General features: G+C 35.6%; 1 protein-coding gene across 39 annotated transcripts in view; it reads right to left on the bottom strand.

Annotated features, from left to right (window-relative positions):
- The window catches only part of GPHN (gephyrin), a 366,964-nt gene that overhangs the window by 96,844 nt on the left and 245,229 nt on the right, over nucleotides 1–24,891 (bottom strand). For 25 of the 39 annotated variants that reach the window (XR_010832041.1, XR_010832042.1, XM_066998532.1 and 22 more), the window contains 5 exons: nucleotides 19,941–20,035; nucleotides 15,564–15,630; nucleotides 8,748–9,020; nucleotides 7,367–7,474; nucleotides 1,376–1,510 (listed from right to left, as the gene is read on the bottom strand). Coding sequence is in view for 37 of the 39 variants with exons in the window: in XM_066998532.1 (XP_066854633.1) it covers nucleotides 1,376–1,510; nucleotides 7,367–7,474; nucleotides 8,748–9,020; nucleotides 15,564–15,630; nucleotides 19,941–20,035 (678 nt within the window). In the remaining 2 variants the exon portion in view is untranslated. The remainder of the gene's footprint in view (nucleotides 1–1,375; nucleotides 1,511–7,366; nucleotides 7,475–8,747; nucleotides 9,021–15,563; nucleotides 15,631–19,940; nucleotides 20,036–24,891) is intronic. The other 14 variants (XM_066998528.1, XM_066998543.1, XM_066998542.1 and 11 more) reach the window with 1 other exon arrangement.

The raw sequence follows: 24,891 nt of genomic DNA, 5'->3' as shown, positions 1-24,891 counted from the left end.
GCATTCTGCTTCACAATAGGTAACATTCACTCCTTCCCATTATTATTACTCCTTCCTTAAAACACATAGGCTTAACCTAGAACTATTTCTTAGCAATAGCACTGTCTCTTTTTTATGCTTGTTATTTACCTCCTTTTGTTTTCTTTGGACTTTTCTGTTTTGTCAAGAGCCATAAAATGCAATGCAGTTTCTCTGTTTCGTATTCCTCTTTGGCTCCAGTTTTCTAATGTAATAAGCTCTGAGTTTCTAATTTTAGCCATCCGACAATTGGCAGTTTTTTTAGTAAAAAATGAATGAACCACCTGCAGGTAGAACTCACTGAACATCTTCTTAAGAGAGCAGACTATATAATGAAGTTCAGTATGCTGTCCATCAGAATAATTTTGATTCTGTTACAGTGAAGGTGAGCATAAGACTATCCCATAGATTAAAGCAAAACATTTAAACATTTCTATGGGTCGTTGCCAGTAAATCTTGTTCACTAACAGAAAAGAATGAGACAGCAGGAAGAACTAGCAGATGCTGGCAATCACTTTAGCAAGCAGAATAATTTTCAAGGATAACATATTAGATGAGGAAGAATGTTATTGTTCACCATCTGCTACAAGTTTGTTAGTACATCTACATCTGGTGCCATAGAAGGATCTTTGTGACATGAACACAAAGTGAATTCTGACAGAGCTTTCTTCTGCTGAAAGGAATTCTGCTGAAGGCGGACATTACAGGCCTTGCCACTGGTCATTTCCCTTAGTCTTTGACGTAAACTATTTAAAAGTTTTATAAAAAGAGAACATAATAGAGGTCACCTCAATGATTAAATGGTATAGTATAATCAGTAAGAACTGAGTAATAATCCCACAAGGTTGGCATTAAAACTTTCTTTCTATTAAATTTAGGCTGGTTTTTGTTTCCAAGTGTCAGGCAGCAAATATCTAAGTTTGAGCAACATTGGTTGTTTTGAAACTGTTTTAAACTGATCAATAATAAAGCGGGGCAGAGAACTGCCCCATCTCCGTCTAAAAATTTGCACATACATTTTTTCAACAAAATACTACTTGTTTAATGTTGTTACTCAGTGGCAGGATTATCTACATTCCTGGGGATATATTAAAGACATTCAAGGTGTTAACAATTTTACATTCATGACTGATATTGCAGGAGATAACATTCAACTTCAGTAACCATGACATGTTGGTAGACCCACATACTAAATTGTACAAGAGTACATGTGGAATAAAGTACTGTCTCCGATTTATCTATTACTTAGAATGATACATCCCTTGCATGCAAACCAACCTTCTTCAGCAGAAGCAATACATTAATCTGATAGGTTATATGTCTGAGAATGGAGTTTGCAAGGCATAAATGTACTTACTTTTGGTGTTGGGCAGGATGCAGTGGAGAGACGAGAGGTGGCCTGGGCACGAGGAGATTCTGAAGGGGTAGTGCTGAGGGAGGCTGTATCACGTGGGAGCACCTGAACACCACGAGAGATGATGGAATCTGGAATCTTAAAAAAAGAGAAATGGAATTAATGGTCAAAAACAAATATTTTATTTAAATCTTATTCAAAATCTTTTTTCAAAAACTTTTTGGAATACCTCACTTCTCAGTTTGCACACACTATATGCAGTGTTGGTAGTGGTAACAGTATGTTCTCATAACTTCAGTAACAAACCCCTCACAAATACGTAAGATCATACTTTAACTGAAGTAACATAGAATGCACTATTGGTCCTGAAGAACTTTGAATCAGATATACTACAATATATAAAAGGAAATAGTAAGAAAATAATGTTTTTCTTCCTAAGACTCAAACTCAACCCTTTCAAACCCAACAATGACCAGCGGTGACTTCTACCATGACATGAATGGAGGCAGATTTTTCATTCTCTATCTAGGGGTTAATAGTCCAAACAGAAACCCAATTATCAGCAATGACTGATCTCCTCTGAAGAAATGTCATGCAGTGAGTAAATGCTCTTAATTCCATGTACTAAAGACTTCACTTCAGGTACAGAAATTCTTCATGTAAAGATTTGTGTTGGCAAAAGCTGCAGGCCTCTCTGAAGGAAGTACAGGCAAAAACACTAGAAAACACCATCCAAAGCCATTGCCTGTGTTTAAAATGCATTCTGAAGGGGAAAAGAAATCAATCTTTTGTTTTCACAAAATAATACACTTAATTTTGCTTTCACTAGAAGGCCAGATATTTCTAGGGTGGAGTTTTAGTGCCAGATCCTCTAGCTGGTATTATTAAGCCTCTTAATTAAATGGAGTCACATCAACTTACAACAATGAGAAAGTGGTCTTATATTTGGTAATAAAAGTGAATACATCAGTATGTTTTTTAAATCTTCTGTCTCCTGTCCAGTTTTATCACTAGTTCCAAAGAAAAGAGGTACAGGACTGCATTTAAGAATGAATTCTTTCTCATCTTTAACACAGTGAATCTTAGAAAGTCTCTTGCTTTTTATTACTGCAGTATGTGGGCCCTGTCATGCAGATATCACACCAGATTTAAAATGGATTAGATTGTCAGTTGAACATGATTCAAGTTTTTTTTTTTATTTTTTTTGTGTAAAATGATAAGACGTAAATGATAAATGCCTCATATATGAGAACTGATCTCTAACATTAGTTCTACATACAAAATGCAGCAAGCAGATATTCTGCTATAAAACACTCTCTACAGAGTTTTATTCTGATTTTGTTTTCAAGATTTTAACCTCTTTATTTTTCAGAGGTAGCACTTGTAACATCAGATTGTTCTTGCAATTTAATTTTCCATTACAACATGTAAGAAAATGTAAAAAATTAACTCCAAATTCAGATTTTTGAATCTGAATATACAGACACATATTTTAAGATCTCATTAAGAAATTATTAGCTTAGCCTGATGTTCAAGTTCCGAAAGAACCATCTGAAATATGTTTGGGGGACATGGCAGTAGTGCATAATAAAAGAAAGGAAGAAATGAAGCTCCAGTGACAAGCCAAACCACCAACTTTTAATCATTTCCAGCCAGGATGTCCAGCATTCTTTTCTTTTTCTTTTTTCTTTTTTTTTTTTTTAAATTGAGATGCTGAACATGGTCGGAATTTAGGCATTTCTGAGCATTTTTGCCTAGTAAGGCTTTAGGACAAATAGAAGCCACTGGAAAATACCTCCTTCCAGGATTTCTTGTCACAGAGGTCATCCCAAATTACAGAGGTGTGGAGACAAAGCAGGGATGGTACTGAAAGAGGAGGAAAATGAAATGGATATGTATTCCCAGGAACAGAATGGGATGTTCTTAATGGTCTGCCAATTTTACATATTGACATATCAAAGCTGTTACAGTTGGGAAAGTTATAAAATCTTTGAAACCTACTTCAGGAACTTGCTCAGACCTTGGCAACACTTAAAAGCAGACAAATTGTCTTCTATCAGTCACGAGACTGATATTACACTAACATAAAATTTAATGGAATGTTATTTGTCTACTAATGTGATACTCATGCCCTCATCCTTTTTCAGGCTGGTGTCAAGTAGATGTTCATGTTGCATTCCATGCTTGCATTAGAAATAAAGTATTAAGTCCCAATTTATATTGCAAATGCCACAAGCTTTAACCCAAGCTTTTAAAATCTGCTGAATCCTCAATGTTAGGATATTAAGGCAGCTTTGTTGCACTGTTCCTGTGCAGTTAAAATGACCAATCTTATGGCACACATCATTAATACTGCTTTTTTAATGTCATTTTTCTCCCTCATCTTCCTTCCATCTGTAAAAAACAACCACATCGAACTTGGCAACCTTGACTTAGAGATACTGAGTTATACCTAGTGGACAGTATTTCACATAAACCCTCCTCCATACATTAGACTTTCTCATGTTTAAAATTTAAGTTGTATGGAAACATATTTTGTTCTCAGTGTATCACCACCTGCCTGCTTTCTGCTCTACTGCTGTGTTTCCAGACTGACAGTATTTTTTGCCAATTTCTGTTAGTATATAAAAAAATTTCTTCAGAGGATCTCTCAATGCTATATGTAACTCATATTGCAATTTCCACTATGAATTAAGAATCCAATAGAGTTTCTCTTCACTCTAGAAGATTATTCTGGGGATATTTTCCTCTCCAGAAACAGTACCTAATTGGCCTCTACTTGGAGTATTCCGATTTGCAAATGGGATCTTAGACATGTAGTATAAGTAGAGGAAAGCAGGAACAAGGATATTTATTCTGGTCAAGCAGAGAAAATCGTTTGTATTCAGAGGCACCATCTCCCTTCTATTCTCCTTTTCTCGTGCAATTCCATCTTAAATATGTTAAATATGCAAAATGGCTGACATCTCTGAATTATATATTGGCAAAGCTCCAGCACTACCTACAAATTATGCTTCCTTTTAAACTCCATATTGTAGCAAAAAAGAAAAAAATGATAAAGGCATAAACCAAAGAAGATATAATAAAAGAAGGAATAGTTTTAACTCTTCAAATAAGAAACCTCTTCTTTATCCTCCTCTGATAAAAAGTTGCTTGCATCTTGACACAGGTACTGGCCCACTACATCTTTTATACGCTCTAGTATCCCTCAATAGAAACACAATATTGCTTTTACAAATGATACCACGATCCAATTCTCCCTGGAGTTTACTCTGGTCACTCTAGAATATTGAGATATTACCTATTGTCTCATTTCCTTCAGGCATGTAGCTCTTGTCTTTTTTTATACCCACATATCCTTCAATCACTGCTCCTAAAACTTTATCTGCTATCAACTTTTTCAGAATAACAAGAAAATAAACCATGACTGAGGCACTTTCAGTCTCCAATGAATTGCATGTGGAGTAACAATTTTCACCTGTGAAAAAATTAAAATTTAGCTAAAATCTCAGCCAGGACACTCAGCAAAGGAAGCTGAAGATAAAGGGAAAAATATGATTACAGGCATTTCTTTTCAATGTGGATTATTCCCTAATCACTATCTTCACCAAAAATACAGTTGCCATAAAAAAATCTCTATATAAAGCCTATCTAGAACCTATCTAAATTTCAGCTTGTAAGCTTTCACAGACATAAAATCTCACAGAGATATTTAGGTTAGCTTACAGTTACAAATTTTGCTCCTAAGAGATTCACTTCTCCAATGTGACAGCAGAATGTATTTTATAGCTAAAATCAGTATTAAGATTCTCTTTAAACCACCATAACCTGCTGATTTCAAAGAAGGTACTAGTATGTACAGTGCATCTACATAAATATATGAAAAATAAAATGCATATATACTGTTCATTAAGTGAAAGAGATAACAATGTTACTGGTATTTTTATGCATACATATTATGTGAGAAGGGGAATTACTCAGTTTACTCACATTTAGTAATTTTTTCCTTTAAAAATAAATTTAGGTAATGTGTATCTCTAGTCAAGACAGCTTTTTGTTAATCTTGCTAAGGAGGTTTGTCAGCCTAAGAGATTTTTTGAGTTTTCTGGAGCCTGAAAATCTGCAATAAGGAAGGGCAGAAGTATCATTGTGCTTTGGGTAATTATTATTACACACTCTGAGCGTGTATAATTGTCTCCCTATTTTTTTCGGTTTGTTTCCCACGTTCAAACAAATTTAACAGAGGGTAGATGCTTCAAAACTCTAAATAGGGTACAATAAAACTGAAGTTCGGTGAAAATAGTTTCTGTCTACAGCTAGTTGAAGTGGAAAAATTGTTGTAACATACTGACAGAAAGAAAGGAATGAGAAATGGTGGACAGAGAAAGATATCCACCGTATCTGTCAGTCATTACTTCTAAAATTTTATCTTAACACTTTTTCCACAAGTAGTTTCAAATTGGTCTAAATATTTGTGTTCTGAGCTTAGAGAACTACAAGTTGACCAGAAGGGGGAAAAAGTTGAAAAGATATGAGGTCTCCTCTTTTGCCCTGTACTTGAATAAGGATTGGCAGTGCTGGCAAGGTGCTAAGGAAATAAGCTGTATATTCTAAATACTGTGATTGTTATACAAAAGTAAAAACATCTTAAAAGCACAGAAAAAGAGAAAACCTTCTGAAAAACTAACCACTTCCTGCTCTGAGTATGAAGATCAAATTTGGATTACAGTATGTGTAAGACTAATTTGCAAAAGGGCACAGAAGCCTGGATGATAGCTTAATAGCACGCTTTGGAGAGCTCAAATTCACTACTTTAGTGATACTGAAGAATGCAGTGCCAATTCGAGTTTAGTAACCTCAGCTGAAAAAAACGAAACTATTGGAATAAATGTGTGCGCATATGTACATATGTATGTGGGTAATATAGCTTTATCATTAGCTGCATCATCTTTAAAGCCTTCACATTTCCTAAATGACTTTTCAAGAGGCATGGTCATCATGTTTTAAATACAGAGGGATTACACTATTCAATTGGTGGTTTAAATTACTATTTGACTAAGGGGACAAGAAAGTTCAGCCTCTTTTCAACAGAACTAACGACGTTTTCCTAAGAATGTGCACTTAAGTTTCTTGGCTGACATGGAATGAACTGGTCCAACAGCACAAGGTTTTCAAGGCCAACTGCGTTCCTCAGGTTTCTCTAACCTACAATTATAAATATGGTATGAATTCTTGATGATACTAGAGCCATTACTCTATCTTGATTTAAGCTTAGACTAAATCTTTGGGAGATATAAAATAATGTATAGTATTTTATTAGAGCCTGAGTTACAACCTTTGGGTTATAATGTCAGGGTAAAGTCCAACAAAAAGCTAGAGATATCTTAAGTAATTTCTACCACTCATTGAACTAGTTGCTTACTATTCACTAAAATTCAGTTATTTATAACAAGAGCTCACTGTATACTGACTCTAGTCTTTTATTCTGTTTTTGAGAAATTCTACTTCTAAACACAATACAAGAATAAAGGAGAAACTGTAAGTGATGTTCATCAAGAGATGAACACCCAGTACCAATGTTGTATTATATTGACAAACAAGCTATTGAGAGAAAAAAGCAAAGCAAAGCAAACCAAAGGGAAAAAGTTACCAAAATTTCATAGCTCTAAAGCCACAGTTTTAGGAGACTATTTTAATTACATTCGATAATTGAGTATATTAGATGATAAAGTTGATGACTAAACAGAAACAAACGCTTTATAGCAATGATTATCTCAGCAGCAAAATTATTCAAACTGTCACAATGCATATATTTATCCTGTTTAGCTCTGCATCTTAAGAATATTCTCTGTAGCATGTTCTCTAAAAGACAGCACTGATGTGTACGTGTTAGAATAAAACAAATAACACTGTCTATTCACACAGAAGAATAGGAGGCAGGCAGTGTATTTTTAGCTACTGTTAGTGCAAAAGCCTCTTGGAAGTGCATCTTACCGGTTCTCCTGCACTGCCTGCTGCGTGATGGCAATAACTGATGAGACCAGGAATGGGCTGTTCACCTTTTGCCATGATAACTGCTGAACTGGTGTAGGATGGATGCTTCTAATGCACAACACATAACAGCTATGAATACAGTGACAGGAAAACATGACGCTATACAAGCAAATGACTGAAAAGGAATGAAGTGAAAACAAGTGTGGTGCTGAAATGCCAAGCTCACATGAACACAGACAGTTTAGATCTCAGGTATTTTCTGCCTTTAAAAATTGCACAGATTACTTGTCTTTGCCTATATTAAAATAAATTAACGAATTTAAAATTTGCATTAATAAAAACTGAAACTTGCAAGTGATAATTAACTTAATTCATCCCTGTAAAGACATATGTAATCAGGATTTTCTATAAATGAGGAGATGATCTCCAGCTGCAGCTGTCTTAGAAATGTCAAGATGTATCAGACCTGAATTCACATTTCTGGAGTTGGAATGTTGTTGCTTTGGTTTAGAAGTTGTTTATTAGCATTTTGAGTTACTTAGAATTTCAATTCCCATAAGAGGAAATAAAAGTACAGCTTGTGGAGTAAATATAGAACAAATTAATTTGGAAGAAAAACTTCCCAAAAACACAGGAATACATTGTCTTTCTAGCTGAAAACTCAAGGCATAAAAAATGTAAATACCTACATATTGCTACAAATTATCTGTTATTTCTTTGGAAAACAGATACAATTTTAACCAGAATAATTTGTTATTTGTGTTATTTATTTTTTTTCTTTTGTAGTCTCAAATTTATTATTTTGGTTTGAGTAATGTTGATCTACAATTGCTAGTTACAGCGAGGCTGTAAAAAGATGTCATGGTATTTAATTTGTGGCAGAATTTCACATCTGTTACATAGACATGCACATTAGAATGCAGTGGACTGGATAGCTTATTACTTAACCTGCTACTTAGTTGTACTTTTTATCAATGCTTTTAAAAAACAACACTCTCATTTCAAAATGGAAAATATAGTTTAGAAAATCTTGCTGTAATTCCTTAATTCCTTGCCACTTACTGAACTTTGTACATTCGTGTGTGAATAGTTTGAATTAAAAAAAATAAAAAAATAAAAATCTGTCACATCAGAATGGTATCATTAAAATGCATGTTATCATCAAGCTAATGAAAAATGCAACTTCCACTGAAACTTGTGATCACCTTCTGAAACAGGATTCATATATTTTTAGGGGAGTATATTTCTATGAAATGTATCTAAAATACATCTGTTTGAGCATAATAACACCAGTGTATAGTCTTAGGATGCAAATGAATATTGGTGTAAAGTACCTGAGATAGAAACTAAAGGATCTCCTCTGGAAACAAGCCAGACTCACCTTAGCTGCAATGGCTGCTGCAGTTATATGTGAAGAGGAACTGTCCTCTGTTGATGCAACTCCACTATCCTTCTTCTCTTCCTCCTCTTCCTCACACTGTACTCCTTTGTCTTCTGTCTGCTTGTGAGGGCTGGTGGTTGGAGGAGGAGAAAGAGGAGGTGGTGGTGAAGGTAGATCTTCTAGTTCATCGTGTACCTCCTTTACTTTTACAATGGCATCCCGCAAAAGATCAATGGCGTGAGGTAGGGCTGGCAGTATAAATTGAAAGCATTCCTATGCACAACGAGAAGAGAAATGACTATGAAAAGTTACTGCAGAAGTAAATAGGGACTTTCCAGATTTGCTCCCAAGGGATATTTGGGATTTAGATGCATCTTTTCACCTGATCATAAATAAAACCCTAGATGGGTAATTGCAATTGTTCAGAGGGGAAAAAAAAAGCCAACAACAAAAAACAAAACCAGAAAAACAAACCAAAACCAAAACCAAACCAAACCAACCAACCAAACAAAAAAAACAAAACCAAAAACTAACCAACCAAACAAAAATAGAGCCAGAACTGGGAACTATGAAATACATTTCATCATTTTTTGTGCAAATATAGTAAGTTGTACAACAGCTAGAGCTACTGTAATTAAGCTAATATTGGATTAAAACTTAGGAAAATGAGTTAAAATGTTCATGAATACATAATACAGAAATGAGTTCATAGCAGTTTGCAGAATGCTACAAAAATGCAGAATTAAAAAAACATTAACTTCATCCCTGCAGGGTTATTAGCCTCAAATCATTTCTATTATGATCTTTCACAATTAGAGAACATTTCATAATCGTTTCCACAATTATACTTTTATATAATGCTATATATTTTTTTTTATTTATGGACTTAACCTGTAGACTGTGACAATGAAAAACTATACTGATGTCATTATAATTTTATATAACTCAAAAAAAAAAAGATCACACATGATCTAAAACTCTCCTTCCTCTATCATCTTAAAAACAATTACAAAGTTTGTTTTATTTTATATGCGTGGAGAGTGCAAAAACACAGGCACAGTGTAACTGTTCTTCTTGTTCCATAATGGGAGTACACATTTCTAGCTACCTCTGATGCTCAAGTATGCTAGTATTCCATTGAATCAAGAATCATTCATGTTGCAAGGAACCTTAAGACGCCATGAAAATACTGAAATCAGATGGGTTGCTCCAGGATGCATTCAGTCAACTCTTGAAAAAATCGAAGAACAGAGACTCGACAACCTTTCTGGACAACCTGTTCTAATGCTTAATTATCCTCAGGTGGTTTTTTTTCCTTTATCTTTTTATCCATTCGGAATCTCCCCTTCTTCAATTTATGACTATTGCCTCTCATCCTCCTCCCAGGCACCTCAGGTAAAGAGTTTTCTTCATGTAATTTCTGCAGACTGCATATATATATTAAATTACTGGAAAATGATAGCAAGGTCACAGCAATTAATGCCATGGCAGTGCAGTTAGGGAACACACAAGTTGACAGAGGAAGCTGACATTATTCTTTTTGTTGCATTTCATTTTTGGTTTTGTTTCAACTATAAGGAAGGAAGACTTGTCAAATTGTAATCCAAGATTTTAGAGTGTCCAGAAAATAAATAATACTAAACATCTTGTAAGCAGATATTCTAACAAGTATTTTCAATAAATAAAAATGATTATGCAAACAAACCATCCATCAGAGATTATTAGAATTTATATAAGCCACTTTGTAAGTCAAAAACATGACTCACAAACACTCTATTTCCTCAAAGCTTCTACATAAGAACCCATCTTTTAATCACACCTTTAAGAATAATGAAAAGTCAGACTACTTCACAGACTTCTGAATTCTATAAACATTCAACTTTTCACTCTGAAGAACTAGAGTAAGCTGGATGAGCATAATATGCTGTATATAATGAATATATATTAAAAATTTATTTGTAAATGTAATAAATAAATGTAACTTCTAATGTAACTGCAAAGCTCAGAGCTATTGAGCCTCCAGAGTATTATTTTTAAAATGGTTTAAGACATTGAGGTATACAACCATCATTACTTCAATGAAAAAGCAGACCTCAAGCAACTGGTAAACGAGCACAACAATCTGTGAACTGACTAAAAATAATGAAAATGTACATGAGTTATTTACTCATTAGCAAGTATGTTCCCTACTCCTACCACTGAAATAAAGCCTTGTTGGCTTAACTGTTGATGAACTGGTTCCCAAGAAGTATTCTAAAAGCTCATGCTATTTCTAACACTCATTGTTTTAAGCAATTGTTAGTACAATTATGTAAATTGCCATAGACCCAATGATTTCAATGAGCATCTGGTAATTTCCTACTTTGCCCCTTCTCACAGCATTAAATAGCTTTTTTAAGGCTAGAATGAAATGAAACAGACTAGAAAAACACAAAAATGGAAATATTCTACAAATGTGGGTTCAGTGGGACATGCTGCACAAGTTCCCCGGAGAACACAAGACTGGCATCACCTGCATCTTCCAGAGCAGCATTGCAAAGAATGCTCCTGATTCTAGCAGGCAACAGAGCACAGAGCTGCTCTGAAGTCAAGCAGAAATGCCTAGTGTCCCTGGTGACTGCAAAGACTTAGGGCTACAGCTACAAATGATGAATTTAGAACACCGACAAATTTGGCAGCTTTGGATGACAAGGCTTTTTCCTCGCTGTTGTGCTATGCTAGCCTTATGCAAAATCAAGAGCCTACCAAAATGTTTCGTTTAATTAGCTACTAGAAGTATAGGTAGGAATGGTAACGTTAGTATGACCAGTGCAGACTTCTTGAGTGTTTTCTTTTTTATGAGACAGAGGAGAGTTTGTTAGTCAGAAATGACTTGACTTATTTACAAGATTAAAACCTGCATCAACAATTTAAAATTTGACTCCTGATTTTGCTCCACCTTTGTCATTTCCAGTAACAAGTAGTTTGAGTTGGACAGTCCCTGATGATTTCTTTCCTTTGTACGGCTTAGACTCCTAAGTTTTTATGCAGATGTTCTGATCAAACCTAAGCTTCAACTGAGGTTACTGCAGTGGCCTTCTTCCTTCTACTTCAATTACAATATTGGTTTTGACCTAAGGAGACACATCTGTCCTTTTATTAAGTGAAATCTGCACTTGTCACTCATAAAAAGAGAGAAATTTATACAGCAAGAGGGAATGAGTTTTACACATTCAGCTCAGATTGCTCTGGTCTTCAACTCTTTCCATTTTAATGGAAACTAATACTGCATTGTGTCCATTTTTGAGATGGACATTTACACTGCTGTTTTTTTTTATTAATATTTAGTATTTTATTAATGAAATATGTATAGTGATGCAGCTTCACAGCTTTATATAAGCTTATTACATAATTATATTAGTACGATGGAAAGGGAATTTGCAAGTAAGAAAAGAGAAATGAGACAAATACCTGGTAACAACCTATCCTATTCGGTTCTTGAGATCCAGCCTGTTATAGAACCATTTTCTATACTACGCATCTTAAAAATCCTTGCTGAAACCTCCTATTTTTAAGATGTTTTATATTAAAATAAATTGTGACAGAAGAGATTATCATCATGACAGGAACAAATAAATCATCAGTTTATAAAAATCTTGCTTACATAATGAAATCAAACAGCATTTTTTTTTCTTCAGCAGAATTACCTCTTTTATTAATTACTTATATATTGAACTATTGCTAAAATACTAACGTACTTCATTCCTTTTCCTCCTTCTCCTTTTACAGTTTACCTATCTTTACAGTCTGAGTGCCTCAGGACACAAAATGACATCTTGTTCTCTACCTAGCATGTTAGGAGTCTACTGAACACTACAAGAATCAGAGACTGCAGGCTATTTCACCTCTTTCACAATTCAATAAAAGATGTACAGACTTCTGAAAAAAAGTGTAGACTTCTTACCAGTGCACCAGTTCTCTAAGATGTGGGATCCATTGCTATATTCATAGATACGTCTTCCGACTAACAACTGGAAGACTTTCAAGTAGGTATACTCCTACCCCACAACCCTCCATGCTTGGTACATGTTTTGAAGGCAGTTTAAGGTTTTTTTTTTTTTTTTTCAATTATAGAATATCATTAGATTTCCTAAAAAGACTCTAAGAAACCACAGAATCAAAGAAGGATTACTGAGTCCCTAAACGGAAGCTTGTAGACAATGTATCTGAAAACCTGTAATGATTGCTTGAGATAACAGTATTCAAAATATTCCCTCTTCAACTTCTGGGTGAGAGTCCCTATAAACATCCTTTATATTTCTCTAAACAAAAGTCTTTCGAGCAACAGCAACTTCAGGGCTGTGCTGCCAAACAGCACATCAGTACCGTGTCCTCTCTGTGATTGGGCAGTGAATGGTTCACAAGACATTGATAAACTACCTGGTATGCATTTGTTAGATGCCAGAGGTGAAGACATTTTTCAGCAAGGTCACTGACGTATACTGAGCCCAGGAGAATGATTCTTATGATTGATAGGGGAATCTACCTTAGCAGATCTGTATCGGGTTGTATAGCCCACTCTCCAGCTTAGCAGGGTGTATGTGGAGAAGGCTTTCTTTCTGGATCCATCAGCCAGCTATGCAGACAGAAAGACCACTGGAAAGATTGAACCTTACTAACACAATAAGAGCCTTCCTGATGTTTAATTGTGAAGAACTGTCTCACTAGTGCTCCTAGAAGCATTATGGTTCAGAGAAAGGCAATTTTCTCTCTCATTTATGATGAAATACAATAACCACTCATGGCAGATATTCAGGCGTATCCCTGGAATAGCTTTTCTAAAATAATGTTGCCCTAATGTGAGGGGACCTATCTGGAAGGAGTTGAAAAGGTAAATCAAAGATTATTTGACCACTAAGGTGATCATCACCACAAGGGTGAGAATTATTTCTTTCAGAAGAAGCAAGTCTGAAGCTGAGCTTCTAAACTTGAGAAGATGGTTTGGCAATAAGCATCATAAACATACATGCTGACACGTATCCTAAAGTATTAGGCCAGACTTCATTGTTGTGGGGCTGGGTGAAATTCAGGCATAGAATCAGGTTTTATTTTAACTGAATTCTCTCTTAGAGAAGAAAGATTGCTGCTACCGAGACTGATGCAATTCAAGTGAACACTGACTTTTCGATAATAGCCTTGAAAGGCTTTTGAGAAGTTGGAGAATGGTTATGGATGTGGAAGGAACTGTTGTTTAATTGCATTTTTTGCAATGGGTTATGCAGGAACAGATGCAAGGTACACTGAAAGCACTTCAAATGCTCCACTGTGTCAGATACGGTCTATACATTACCCCCCACCTCTAATCTCCAGCTGTGCACCATGGCTGTACCTTGACAGTATGTTTATCATCCCCCTACATTCCCTGATTTCCTATATCACAAAGTACCTAATACAATATCTGGACATTCACCCTTAACTCTTGGTACTCTCCTTCAGGATGACTAGCACAATGACTGCCAGCACCTTGATAAAGATCTCCTGAACTGTCAAAAGAACAAATGGCAGATTTTTGCACTTACACAAGTCCTTGCTCAATATGAAGCATAAATATTTCCAGTTAGACAACTGTTTGGCAATGAATAAATGGGCAGCAGGAAATTCAAGAGGTATGAATGAGTTTTATTGAATAGCTGAGATGGCAGTGGCTAGAATTTGCATTCTGTACTTGAACTTACTGATATAAATTCTTTATTCCTTTCAAAAGCAAAATAAATATCCACCCCTTTTTTACTACTCTTGCCATTCTTTACTCCTTCATACTAAAAAGCAAACTTACTGTAGTACCTTGATCCTCTCAGATCGGTACACGGGTGGTGTGAAATGTTTTGACATCATGGTTCCATTTAAGCTGGGATTAGACAATCAGAGGGCAAAAGCAAAGAAGCTGTACAACTGAGAAATCAGTGTTCATAGGGAATTTTATTAAATGATTAGCTTTACCTTGAAGTCTTTTAAGGTATGTACTTCATAAAATTCCATACACTAAGAATACAGGAAAACAGGGGTGACACTGGAAAATATAAAATCTTTCCCATTTCAAATGAAATATGATGAAGTTGATATTGTCTGCTTTGATTTGTCACCTGCACGTTTTTCTAACTTTTTCTGATATAGTAATGCCTAGCAACATATAAGAATAGCATCAATAAATAGTTATAAATCTGTAAAGCGAAGGAGGAATCTCAGACTATAACACATATGTAATCCAGTAGTAAATGAACAAAAAAATAAAGCCTAACTTCTCTGTCTAAACTGAACATAGGAAGAAAACCAACTGTGAAGGGTGTAAAGCCTGACACACATATCCAAAACATTAAAAAATCCTCATACACTTAAAAATGATGTTCCTTTTTTCCCCTCTTGCTGACCAAAATTGGGAATATTCTTTTTACTCCAGCAAGTTCTACCATACACTAGGCCTTTTTCTTACTTCTGTGCAAAAAAAGAATGCTTTATTGGAAGCTGTAGAAAACACAGGGATCAGGAATAGGCTGACTAGAAAAGAAGGAGGAAGTGTAAGAGAACATTAAACTATTCATTACAACTGCCTGCTACAGTGAAGTACTCTCTTGTGCTAAAAGTAATTCTGTCCTGGTCGCACAGTACTTTCAATTAGACCAGTACTGTGTTGTCCCTGACCAAGAGAGATGATCTGTTAGTGAATATGCATTTCAGTTAACTTCTGTAAAACTTGTAGTAGGTACTTTCTACCATTCAGAACAATGAGAGGTACTTATCATCAGTCCTCAGTAGCAGATCAGTAAGAACACTTCTTACCTGTGACCCTTTCTTGCTACCTGGCAGATTAATTATGAGAGTTTTCCCTCTGATTCCACACACAGGTCTGAAAAGAAAGAAACCCAGAGTGAATTTTTTTGCATGGAAATTTCTCCACTGTAGAAAGAAGAAGAAAATATTTAAGATAAATTTTATTATTTACCAGAATTTATCAAATCAATTTTTAACATCTAAAAATATTTGCTGATTGTGTTCTCATGAAACAGCTCAGGAGAAGCTGAAAGAGCATCAGACAAGACTGACAAATTCCAACATTTAAATGATAGTGTAAACACCAGAGAGATTTCCATCTTTTTTTTTTTAGTTCTGTGTATCTCCCTTAATTCTATTGTTTACTTGCATCAAATACATTCTTCGATACAGTCACTATTTACTCAAACTTGGGGTTCTTTTGTAACATAATTGATGGTATCAAACACTATTTCACTTGATAGGTAAAAAATACTAAGTCATGCTAGTATGCTGGTTGCATTAATTTGAATGCCCTTTTTTTTCTTTTTTTTTCTTTTTAAGATACCACATAAAGAAAAACGGAAGGAAGTAATTCTCAACTGAAAATTGCACTTATGCAATTCAAATCTAATTCTTGCCAAGACTCTGTCCTAACTCCAGAAAAAAAAAAAAGAAAATAACTATCAAAGATGAAGATTTTATTTTACTTTGTGTCTTCAGGGATTTTCTTTGGTCTTGATGCAGGGCTGAATTTAAACAATCAAGGGCTGAATGGGATTTCTCTTATCCTTTCTATCATTTAGAGTTTGCCTGTTCTTCCTTTTAGCTACATTTTTTTTTCAAAAAACAAAACAAAACAAAACATAAACAACCCAGATTTTGTCTGGAGGAAGAGCAGAGCACATCTTGCTTTTCTCCACCGTTTACCAAACTCGTGGTGAAAAAAACATGACTAGGATATAAAGCTAAGAAAAAATGAAAGGACAAAACCAAACAACAAAGATACAGAAGCTATGTTGAGAGAAACTGTGTAACAGTCTCTTTATCTAAAAACATGAGACATAATTGAAGACAGAATAGAAAAAAAAAAAGATAGAGTATTACCAAAATTTCAGAGTAGCCAATTTCCCTGGATTTCTTCTTATACAAATAATTCCTACTGATTATTATCATTTATTGGCAGCATGGCATTTTCTAGCAGGATAGCAAGGATTCTAGCGACAGCTGTCATAATGCTTACAATTAAATAGCACAGAGATGATTTTTCTGCCACAAAATGAACCTCTGGTATCATAGTCAAACCAACCTGAAGAGAAGTCTTATTTTCAACTGTCAGCTTGAATATTGCCTGACTCCAAGCCTCTGTTCCCCTGTACATGCTTCTTACACATTATACACCCTAAGTTAAGAAAGAATTCCAGGTCACTGAATGTAACTCTACCACAAAACAAAGATGAGGAACTCAAGTTAAAAAAATGTGCTCATTTACATTTGTTGCAGTAGTTAAACTACACTTTATGACAGACTCAAAATAAGGGAAACAGGAAATATCCACTGAGGAATTACAGTGATGTCTAGTGGCTTAAGACAGAAATGGGGCTGCCAATGATTTCTCATGACAGCATGCAAGAGTAAGTAAAAATACTTAAGAACTGCATGGCTTGCAAAAAATAGTGTGCGCTCAACAACATAGAAACACACCAAGGGTGTGTGCGTTTTGGGTAATGTGAGAGATAAATTAATGATCTTCCTCAAAATGGGGAGCAATCGAGAGAGATGCTGTGGATCCCCTGTTATCCTCAGCCTAGTGGTGCATTGGACAGAAATTATAAGAAAATTCTGAGAAGTCTGAGAAAAAAAAAAGTATGAATAGAAGCAAAGGACCTGTAGGAAAAACAAGATGAGGGAGAAAGACAGAAAAAATGAATGTGGGAAGAAAATACAGGTCTAATGCAGAGATAGAATAGAGGAACATGATTTCTTTGGGAAAAAAAAAAAAAGCACAAAAAAAACAACAACAACAAAAAAACATCTCCCTGGGAAGAAGTTTTGATGGGCAAGGGGTACTGAGGCTTTTTAAAGACTGCAACAGCACAGGTAGTTGACTTGGGTAAGAAATCCTGTGAGGAGGTTAACTCTAGGACAAGAACAGTTGGAAGGTCACAGAGAAAGAGGAAACACTGAAAGGTCTATGACCCTCCAAGATACTCCCTGATGTATCCAGTTATAAGTCTCAGAGACTCTCCCTTTGTCAGTATCTGTGAATCAAGTCTGCAAAATAACCCAGCACTTTCTACCAGTTTCTAATGTTGGTCTACAGTCAGGAAAAACAGCCTATACCTTATACAAATTTCTGAAAGTTCAAGTGAAAAAATTCAACATGATTGATCTAACATTTCCCAAACTGCAGGTGATTTACAGAAGTGTCAGCTTAATGTTGCATAATAAAGTTCTGCCTTTTTTTTTCTTTTCTTTTTTTTTTGGAGTAACTTACGTGCAGGAGCATCCATAAGAACTTAATTTCAAAATTAAGTCAATGAGAGCTAAGCTTGAGACAAGAGACATTTAAAGCTAAACACTCTGAAAAATTAAGATTTACATTTCTCAAAGTGTGTGCCTAAAATTAGTGTATGTTTTTGACCACTCTTAATATGTAGCTTAGTTCATATTGTAAAAGGGGGATATCAAAACTACCTCAATTTGCAGAATTTCCTAAGAAAATATAGCAATTTACAGCTAATTTATGTCTTAGAGTACAAAATGATGTAAGAAAAATCCCACAGGAAGTGTCTGCATTCAGAGAAGATCCTGAATAAAGAGTACCCCAAATGATACGGGATTACACAGAGGACAACCTCAAAAACAAAAAAGTGAATTTACCCCCTTCCATCTTGAACAACTGCAGAGGAATTCTATAAAAAACTTAATCACAGGACACGTGCATTCCTGCAGAATGAAGATTGTGCAAGAAACCATAATGATATAATTTTTTAAAATTTTTGTGTACTTAACTTTATGCTCTGAATGTTATACAAATACTAGCCCTTTGCATGCTGATTACATATAGGCCTGAAGTAAAGGTTTTCACTGGGAAATTTTTAAGGCCTAGTATGACTGCACGAAGTCTATTTGTAAAACATTTTCAGTATAGATACACAGAGACGTTATGTCCCGTAATGGTTGTCAATGACTACTGAAAGTGGCTGTAGGTTAAGGAATATTCTCTTGCTCCGTCTATAGAAGAGTTAGGTTGCTATCCAGCATTCTGCTTCCACTATCATTAAAACATCCTTTCAGCCATCCTGATCACAACACATCCTAAACCAATGTTGGTTATTCAGTGTCACCTAAATGGATATCTTTCTCTTGATCAGAAACAGAACAGCTAAAATACTTCAAAATATACGACTTACAATGTTAAAAATTTCATCAGATAAAAAAATGAAAGTACTTGCTAGTTTGGACAGAATCTGAAGATGTTACCTTGGTAATGCTGCCCTTTCAGATACACAAAGTGATACAGAAAGTTTTGAAATACTTTGTTGAACTACTAAAACTCAAATCTAAATGTCTTTTAAAAATCCAAGTATCTGAATACAAAATTTCAAACAAATTTGAAGTTTCTGCTTTGTTTATAACTTACATAATTATTGTTATACCCTCATTATGCAATGAGAAAACAAAAACCGTAATAGCCATTGCTTCTTAGTTACCTTGAAATGACACATGATCATAAACTCACTTATGAAATGCATTGATATTACTAAATCTATCATAGATAAATGATACACAATTCTAAAGATCTTGAAGGAATAAAATAAAAATTAACTCCAGAAGGAAATACAGGATAACAAGAGGTGTCAATGATAAGCAAGAAACACCAGCAGGGAGAGTATCAGTTGCTAACTATTTAACAGGAAATATCAAAATCTAGGAGTTAATGTACTAGATCTGAAAGCATGTGATAAAATACCTTTTCACTTATTCAGAGAGCTTTTGCTAGTACTGCAATAAAAGCAATAACACAACAATACATATGTATTTATCAAGTTTTTTCTTTTTTTTTCTTTTTTTTCCCTTTTTTTTTGCTAAACAAGCATTTTAGCAGTTGGTGAACAATGTCACAGCTCTAGAGTGAAAAGACAGCTGTTCAACAGCATGCATCAGTATTACAAATAGCCTGGCAAAGAAAATACAGGAAGATACAGTGCCTAATGGAGACTACAAAGGAAATAAAATGAGAGAATGCAATTACTGTTCTTGGAATTTGGCCACTTCTCTGAAGTTAAGAGTTATAGTCTTGATAACACTAGCAATCTTCAGTTATTTCTGTACAGTCATTCCCCTACCTTGCATATTTCTAAGGAAATAGCTCACTTCGTATTCTGAAGGAAATATTCTTACCTAGAGAGCATGCCCAAAGGAGTTACATTAAGTGATCCCATCAGCATTGCCAGGGCCATCCCTGGGGCTTCTCGCTCTATTACTTCTTTAGTGGCCTGTAATCAAAGATTAAATAGCAAGTGAGTGAAAAGCAACAAGGACTAGAAAAGCATGAAACAAGCTGAAATTCAAGAAAGAAAATCTTTTTTGTTTGTTTGTTTCAGAACCAAAATATGTCCTTGCTAAACTCTCAGCACTGGAATATGTTGAAGAATTTTCTCTTGGTTTTGTAAAATAAGGAAAGTCAAGGAGGTAGGAAGAAGCACTGTTAGCTGTATTTATTGTAAAGACTCCTACAGAAAATTTTAGAAGTCAGGATCCTATATGTGTAGGAAAAACTAACCACCACCACATAAATAATAACTCCCTCTAACAGAAAGGAAGGAATGTTTGGGAATAAGCAAAAAGAAGACTGCATGTAATGGTCTGCTCTTCCTCCTCAATCTCATTCACATTTTCCAGTTGAGATTTTCGCAGGCACAAGAAGGGTGAATTGGTCTGTGCAGAAGATAGAAAAAAAAATTGCCAAGGGAAGCCCATGTAGCAGGCAGGCAGGAAAACAGTAAAATGGTAATGATAACAGCCAGAGGCTGAGGCCTTCCCTTTTGATCGTGTCGGCAAAACAGCGATTCCAAACAGGCTGGTGGCTTCTAGCCAAGCAGTCCCTATGCAGTGGGCATCTAGAAGCCTGGAAGCATAGTCTGAAAATGCTTGTCTTTTCAGTCCTTTACCCAGACAGGGTATCAGTTGGGAAATGATTTTCCAAGGATATTCACAAACTTCTGTCCTTCCTTCGTAACAGAGATTTTCATAAATGCCCAATCAGTTCTAGTCTCCCAATCTCCAACTTTAGTTAGGACCTAACACCTTAAAGGAAGGTTACAATCCTAACCGCTCTCCAATTCTCTCACAGTGGTTGCATTTCAGTGCATCACCTTGATTCATGTTCTGAATCACGATTCTACATTATTTGGCACAACTGAAATGTTAGCAATGCTCATAAAACTGTGAAATCTGTTGTAAAACATCCAGCCAAACTACTATCCTTTGATAGCACAGCTATCAAAATAGAAATAGAAAATCAAATCTTAAATGTAAAGACACGCTGAATAAGCTAAATTTTCCTGGGAGTTTGATACAGTAAAGGAATATAATAGAAGGAAAAACAGACAAATAATTTGGTGGGAAAGATTAAATTACAAATCGGATCTTTGTACTTTCATAAACTCCAAGTTTACAAATAGAAAAACCATGTCATAGAGAAGGAAAATGACAGAGTTAACGCAATGATATCCCTACTTGAAGTATCCAGGAGTCCAAGACTAGCTATACAGAGAGAACACTTCACAGAAAGCAGTAAACAAAACAGAAAACAAAACAAAACAAACCACTACAGGTATTTCACCAGCCATATTCTCAAACATTGCCACTAACACTTAATATGTTTTAGAGGAATATGTCAGCATCAGAAGACATCAGACATAACTACCAAGTAAACCATCACGTCTTTTATCACTAAGCAAACTTTTTATACAAAACCAAACAATTTTAATTCAGCAGCTAACACCACAGTCTCTTATTTCCAGCATATCATGTTGGTTTTAGTATCTGCCACCCTCTACTCAGAGCCAGAAAAGGCATATACATGTGTCAGTATTTCTACAAAAGGGAAAAGAGAATAAGCAGACTAGAAATGATATAAACAAAAGTTAAACCTCTGCATTGAGAGAGAATGCCAAAAGGCACCTGCTGAGGTATCAATTGCACATTAAAAATTCTGAAGAAAAATGCACTGCAGTGGTGTATGGACACTTTGCTGACAATGAAAAAGTTGATGAAACATAGAAGTCTCTGTATGTGCACACAGAGTAAGTATATATCAATGCCTTTTATTTTCAGCTAATGCCATGCTTCAAAGCTATTCGTTTTAAATATAAAGTGCATTTTGAGATTTATTTGTTGCCCTTGAGCACAGTGACACTTTGAAGATATCATTAGTTAAAATTCTAAACAGGCTTCAAAGGTAGTAGAAGATGCAAAAGAGTTGCACAAACAATGATCCTGCAGCTCCGGGAGTCCTTCAATGAAATTCTAGTCCATTCTCTAACTTCACAAGAAAAATGACCTTCACAAAATGTCACTGCTAGCAGGCAATGTGATTATTAAAAATGTATAAACTGAGCAACAGCAAAATCTGAAAGGGCAGAAAGTCCAAGCAGCAGCCCTCAACATAAGTTTCTAAAAATACTTCTTTCAAAATATACATGCTTGTATTCATTCCTGCGGGCAGCCTTCTAATGACAGGGGAATGCTTCCTGCAGTCTTCGGGCGGATGCAGCCAAAATGGCTCCTGCTACGTAAACATCTTTTACAGTGACATCTGCCCTTGCAATCAGGCACTGGAGACTCCACTTTTTGGATGTCCTTAAACAACACAACTTAAAATGTGTGATGTACAGGAGCTGGAATCACCATCACACTGGGAAGCCCACTCTGGCTTTATTTACGGGCACGAAGGAAATTAAAGGTGTTGCAGCGACGTGCAGATACTTTGTGCCTCTCCGTAAGAAATAGTGGTTCCACCTAACAGTGCAGCGAAGTGCTGCTGGGCAGGCTTTCTAATGCTTCTTTCAGGACTGAAGGAAGGGTGGAAGAGAGATGCCAAAAGGCTATGTTCATCTGTGTCCTGCCTGGGAGCTAACCACCCAGCACCGGCATCCGCACACAGGATTCTTCACACACATCCTTCACGCTTTAGCAATACTTCAGCAAGACTGAGTTAAGATTGTCAAACTTTGCTTTATGAGCAATTTTAGATGCCTTCAATGACAGTTACGAAAAAAATCATCAACTGAGTACCTAGCTTATTGAAGCCAACCCCTAATAGCACAGCTCAGTTTTCTTTACTCACTTAGGATTAGAGGATACTGGGGTTTTGGCAGATAACTGGGGTTAGCAGAAAAACTAGTACGCACATTAGAGTAACAGATAAAACTGAAGCATTCTAATATAAATGTAGTCAGATATTTTCAGAGTGTGACAGACTTACCAATAGATATGATTTCATTTCAAGTCATTATATCTGATATTTTTCAGTTTTAAGACATGCCAAAATTTCATGACCATTGGCATCAACCTTATGGCTTTTCCCTGTTTGAGATGAAACTCAGAAACCTGTAGCAGAGAAATGCTGCATGGAGCCACAAAACTGGCAGTTCACAGAGTACAGTGAGGGCAAGTGAATGAGGTGAGTGGGCTGGAAATAAGACTGCACAAGGTGGCTTGGACAGACAATAAATGAGGGGAAACCTCAGGAAAAGTAAAAAGGAAGACAGGATACGATACAAGTGCCAGGCTATGGGGGGGACCAGGGAGAGAGAAAATGAAAATGGAAGCAATAAAATGGTAGCTTCTAATCCAGAGAGAAACGGAGGCTAACAATTAAATAAAAATTTTGAAATACTACTATTCAGGATTTAATAACGATGTCTGTGAGACCATTTCTTTTATATTTCATTGGTATATGAATAAACACAATATATTGTAAAACATATTTTTGATAGTATTCAAAGTGCCTTTTTACTGGAGTTAGGGCATTATGTTCCCAATCCAACGGATATATTTTTAGATGTCTCTGACGTAGCTGTGGTTGCTTAACAGATGGCTCGCTGCCAATTGGTTTCACAGAGTTCTCTGCTGCTTCACTGCCTTTCTTTTCTTTCATATAAATTACATTATGTGGAAGCCCTCCCAGGCAGCTTCTGGAGGATATACCTACTGCAGACCAATCTAATTAAAAGACTTAGGACTCTTGAAATGCTCAGAAACTCCTTATCTTTCTCTTTTAGATATTAAACATGGCCAAGTTTGACCTCTTAATAATAATGATCTGAGTAAGTAACGATCTGAGACATTTTATATACCCTTCAGCAGTTTGGGGGAAGTAATATAGTTCTATCTTTTGAACTAAAATGCAAATATGAGACTGAGGAAGTCATAATACATTTGATCAAATTAAGATGATGGAGATTGCCTCTGTTTGGAAATATTATTTCTGTTGGGAAAGTTCAAATCTATGACTTTGTATAGCACATTGTAAAGCTATTTATGCAAGTTAATGAACAGATTTGCAGACAATTTATATTTAACAGACTATAGAATCAGCACAGATAACATATTATTGTGTATTTGAGCTTTACACTGAATGTAGAAGTCTTGAAAACGCATAAACAAGGAAATACCTATATATCCTCTCCAGCAGAACTTGCAAAACACAAAGTCAAACCTCAGAAGACTGGACAAAGAACTACAGAGACAGACCAGTCAAATATGCAACAGAAATTTCAGTCACGTCTGTCAACGAGGTGTAGAAGAGGTATATACATTAAGAACAAAAATTGCCTCGCTCAGCTTGCAGATGAGATACTATCTTCAAGGTTATCACTGTACCTCTGCTGGAGATAACGCGTGTGCCTGTAATTTCGATTCACAAGTCAGCTATTTCAGCTTATTCTCTACTTCCCTACTCTTATTTTGCAGGTGAGAAAATAGAGCTTACATGGAGCTAGACTGATTACAGCTTCTAGCCTGGAAACCAGTTATCTATATCTTCTCTTAGTACAATAACAAATAAAGGTTACAGCAGTTGGTTTCTCTCAATATATCGGAAAGTTACTGAATAAACATCAGTTTTTAGTCACTTGTTCTCACCATCATGCTGTCTTTCCTTGATTTTTTTCTTATTGTATGCACCCAGGATCTTGTATGATAATATTCTATGTCTTTTCTATGGGCAGAAGGCTTGACAGGAACCATTCTCTCTAACCCTCCAAAATCAACTTTCTTTGGCTGATTGCTCAGTTAGTTTGAAAAATGGTTAAAATCTATCAAATACTGCTGAACAGCAACCAAA

The sequence above is a fragment of the Anser cygnoides genome, chromosome 5 (genome assembly GCF_040182565.1).
Source record: "Anser cygnoides isolate HZ-2024a breed goose chromosome 5, Taihu_goose_T2T_genome, whole genome shotgun sequence".
Taxonomy (NCBI): domain Eukaryota; kingdom Metazoa; phylum Chordata; class Aves; order Anseriformes; family Anatidae; genus Anser; species Anser cygnoides.
Note: the sequence above shows the minus strand (reverse complement) of the source record. Positions and strands in the feature narration are given on the sequence as shown.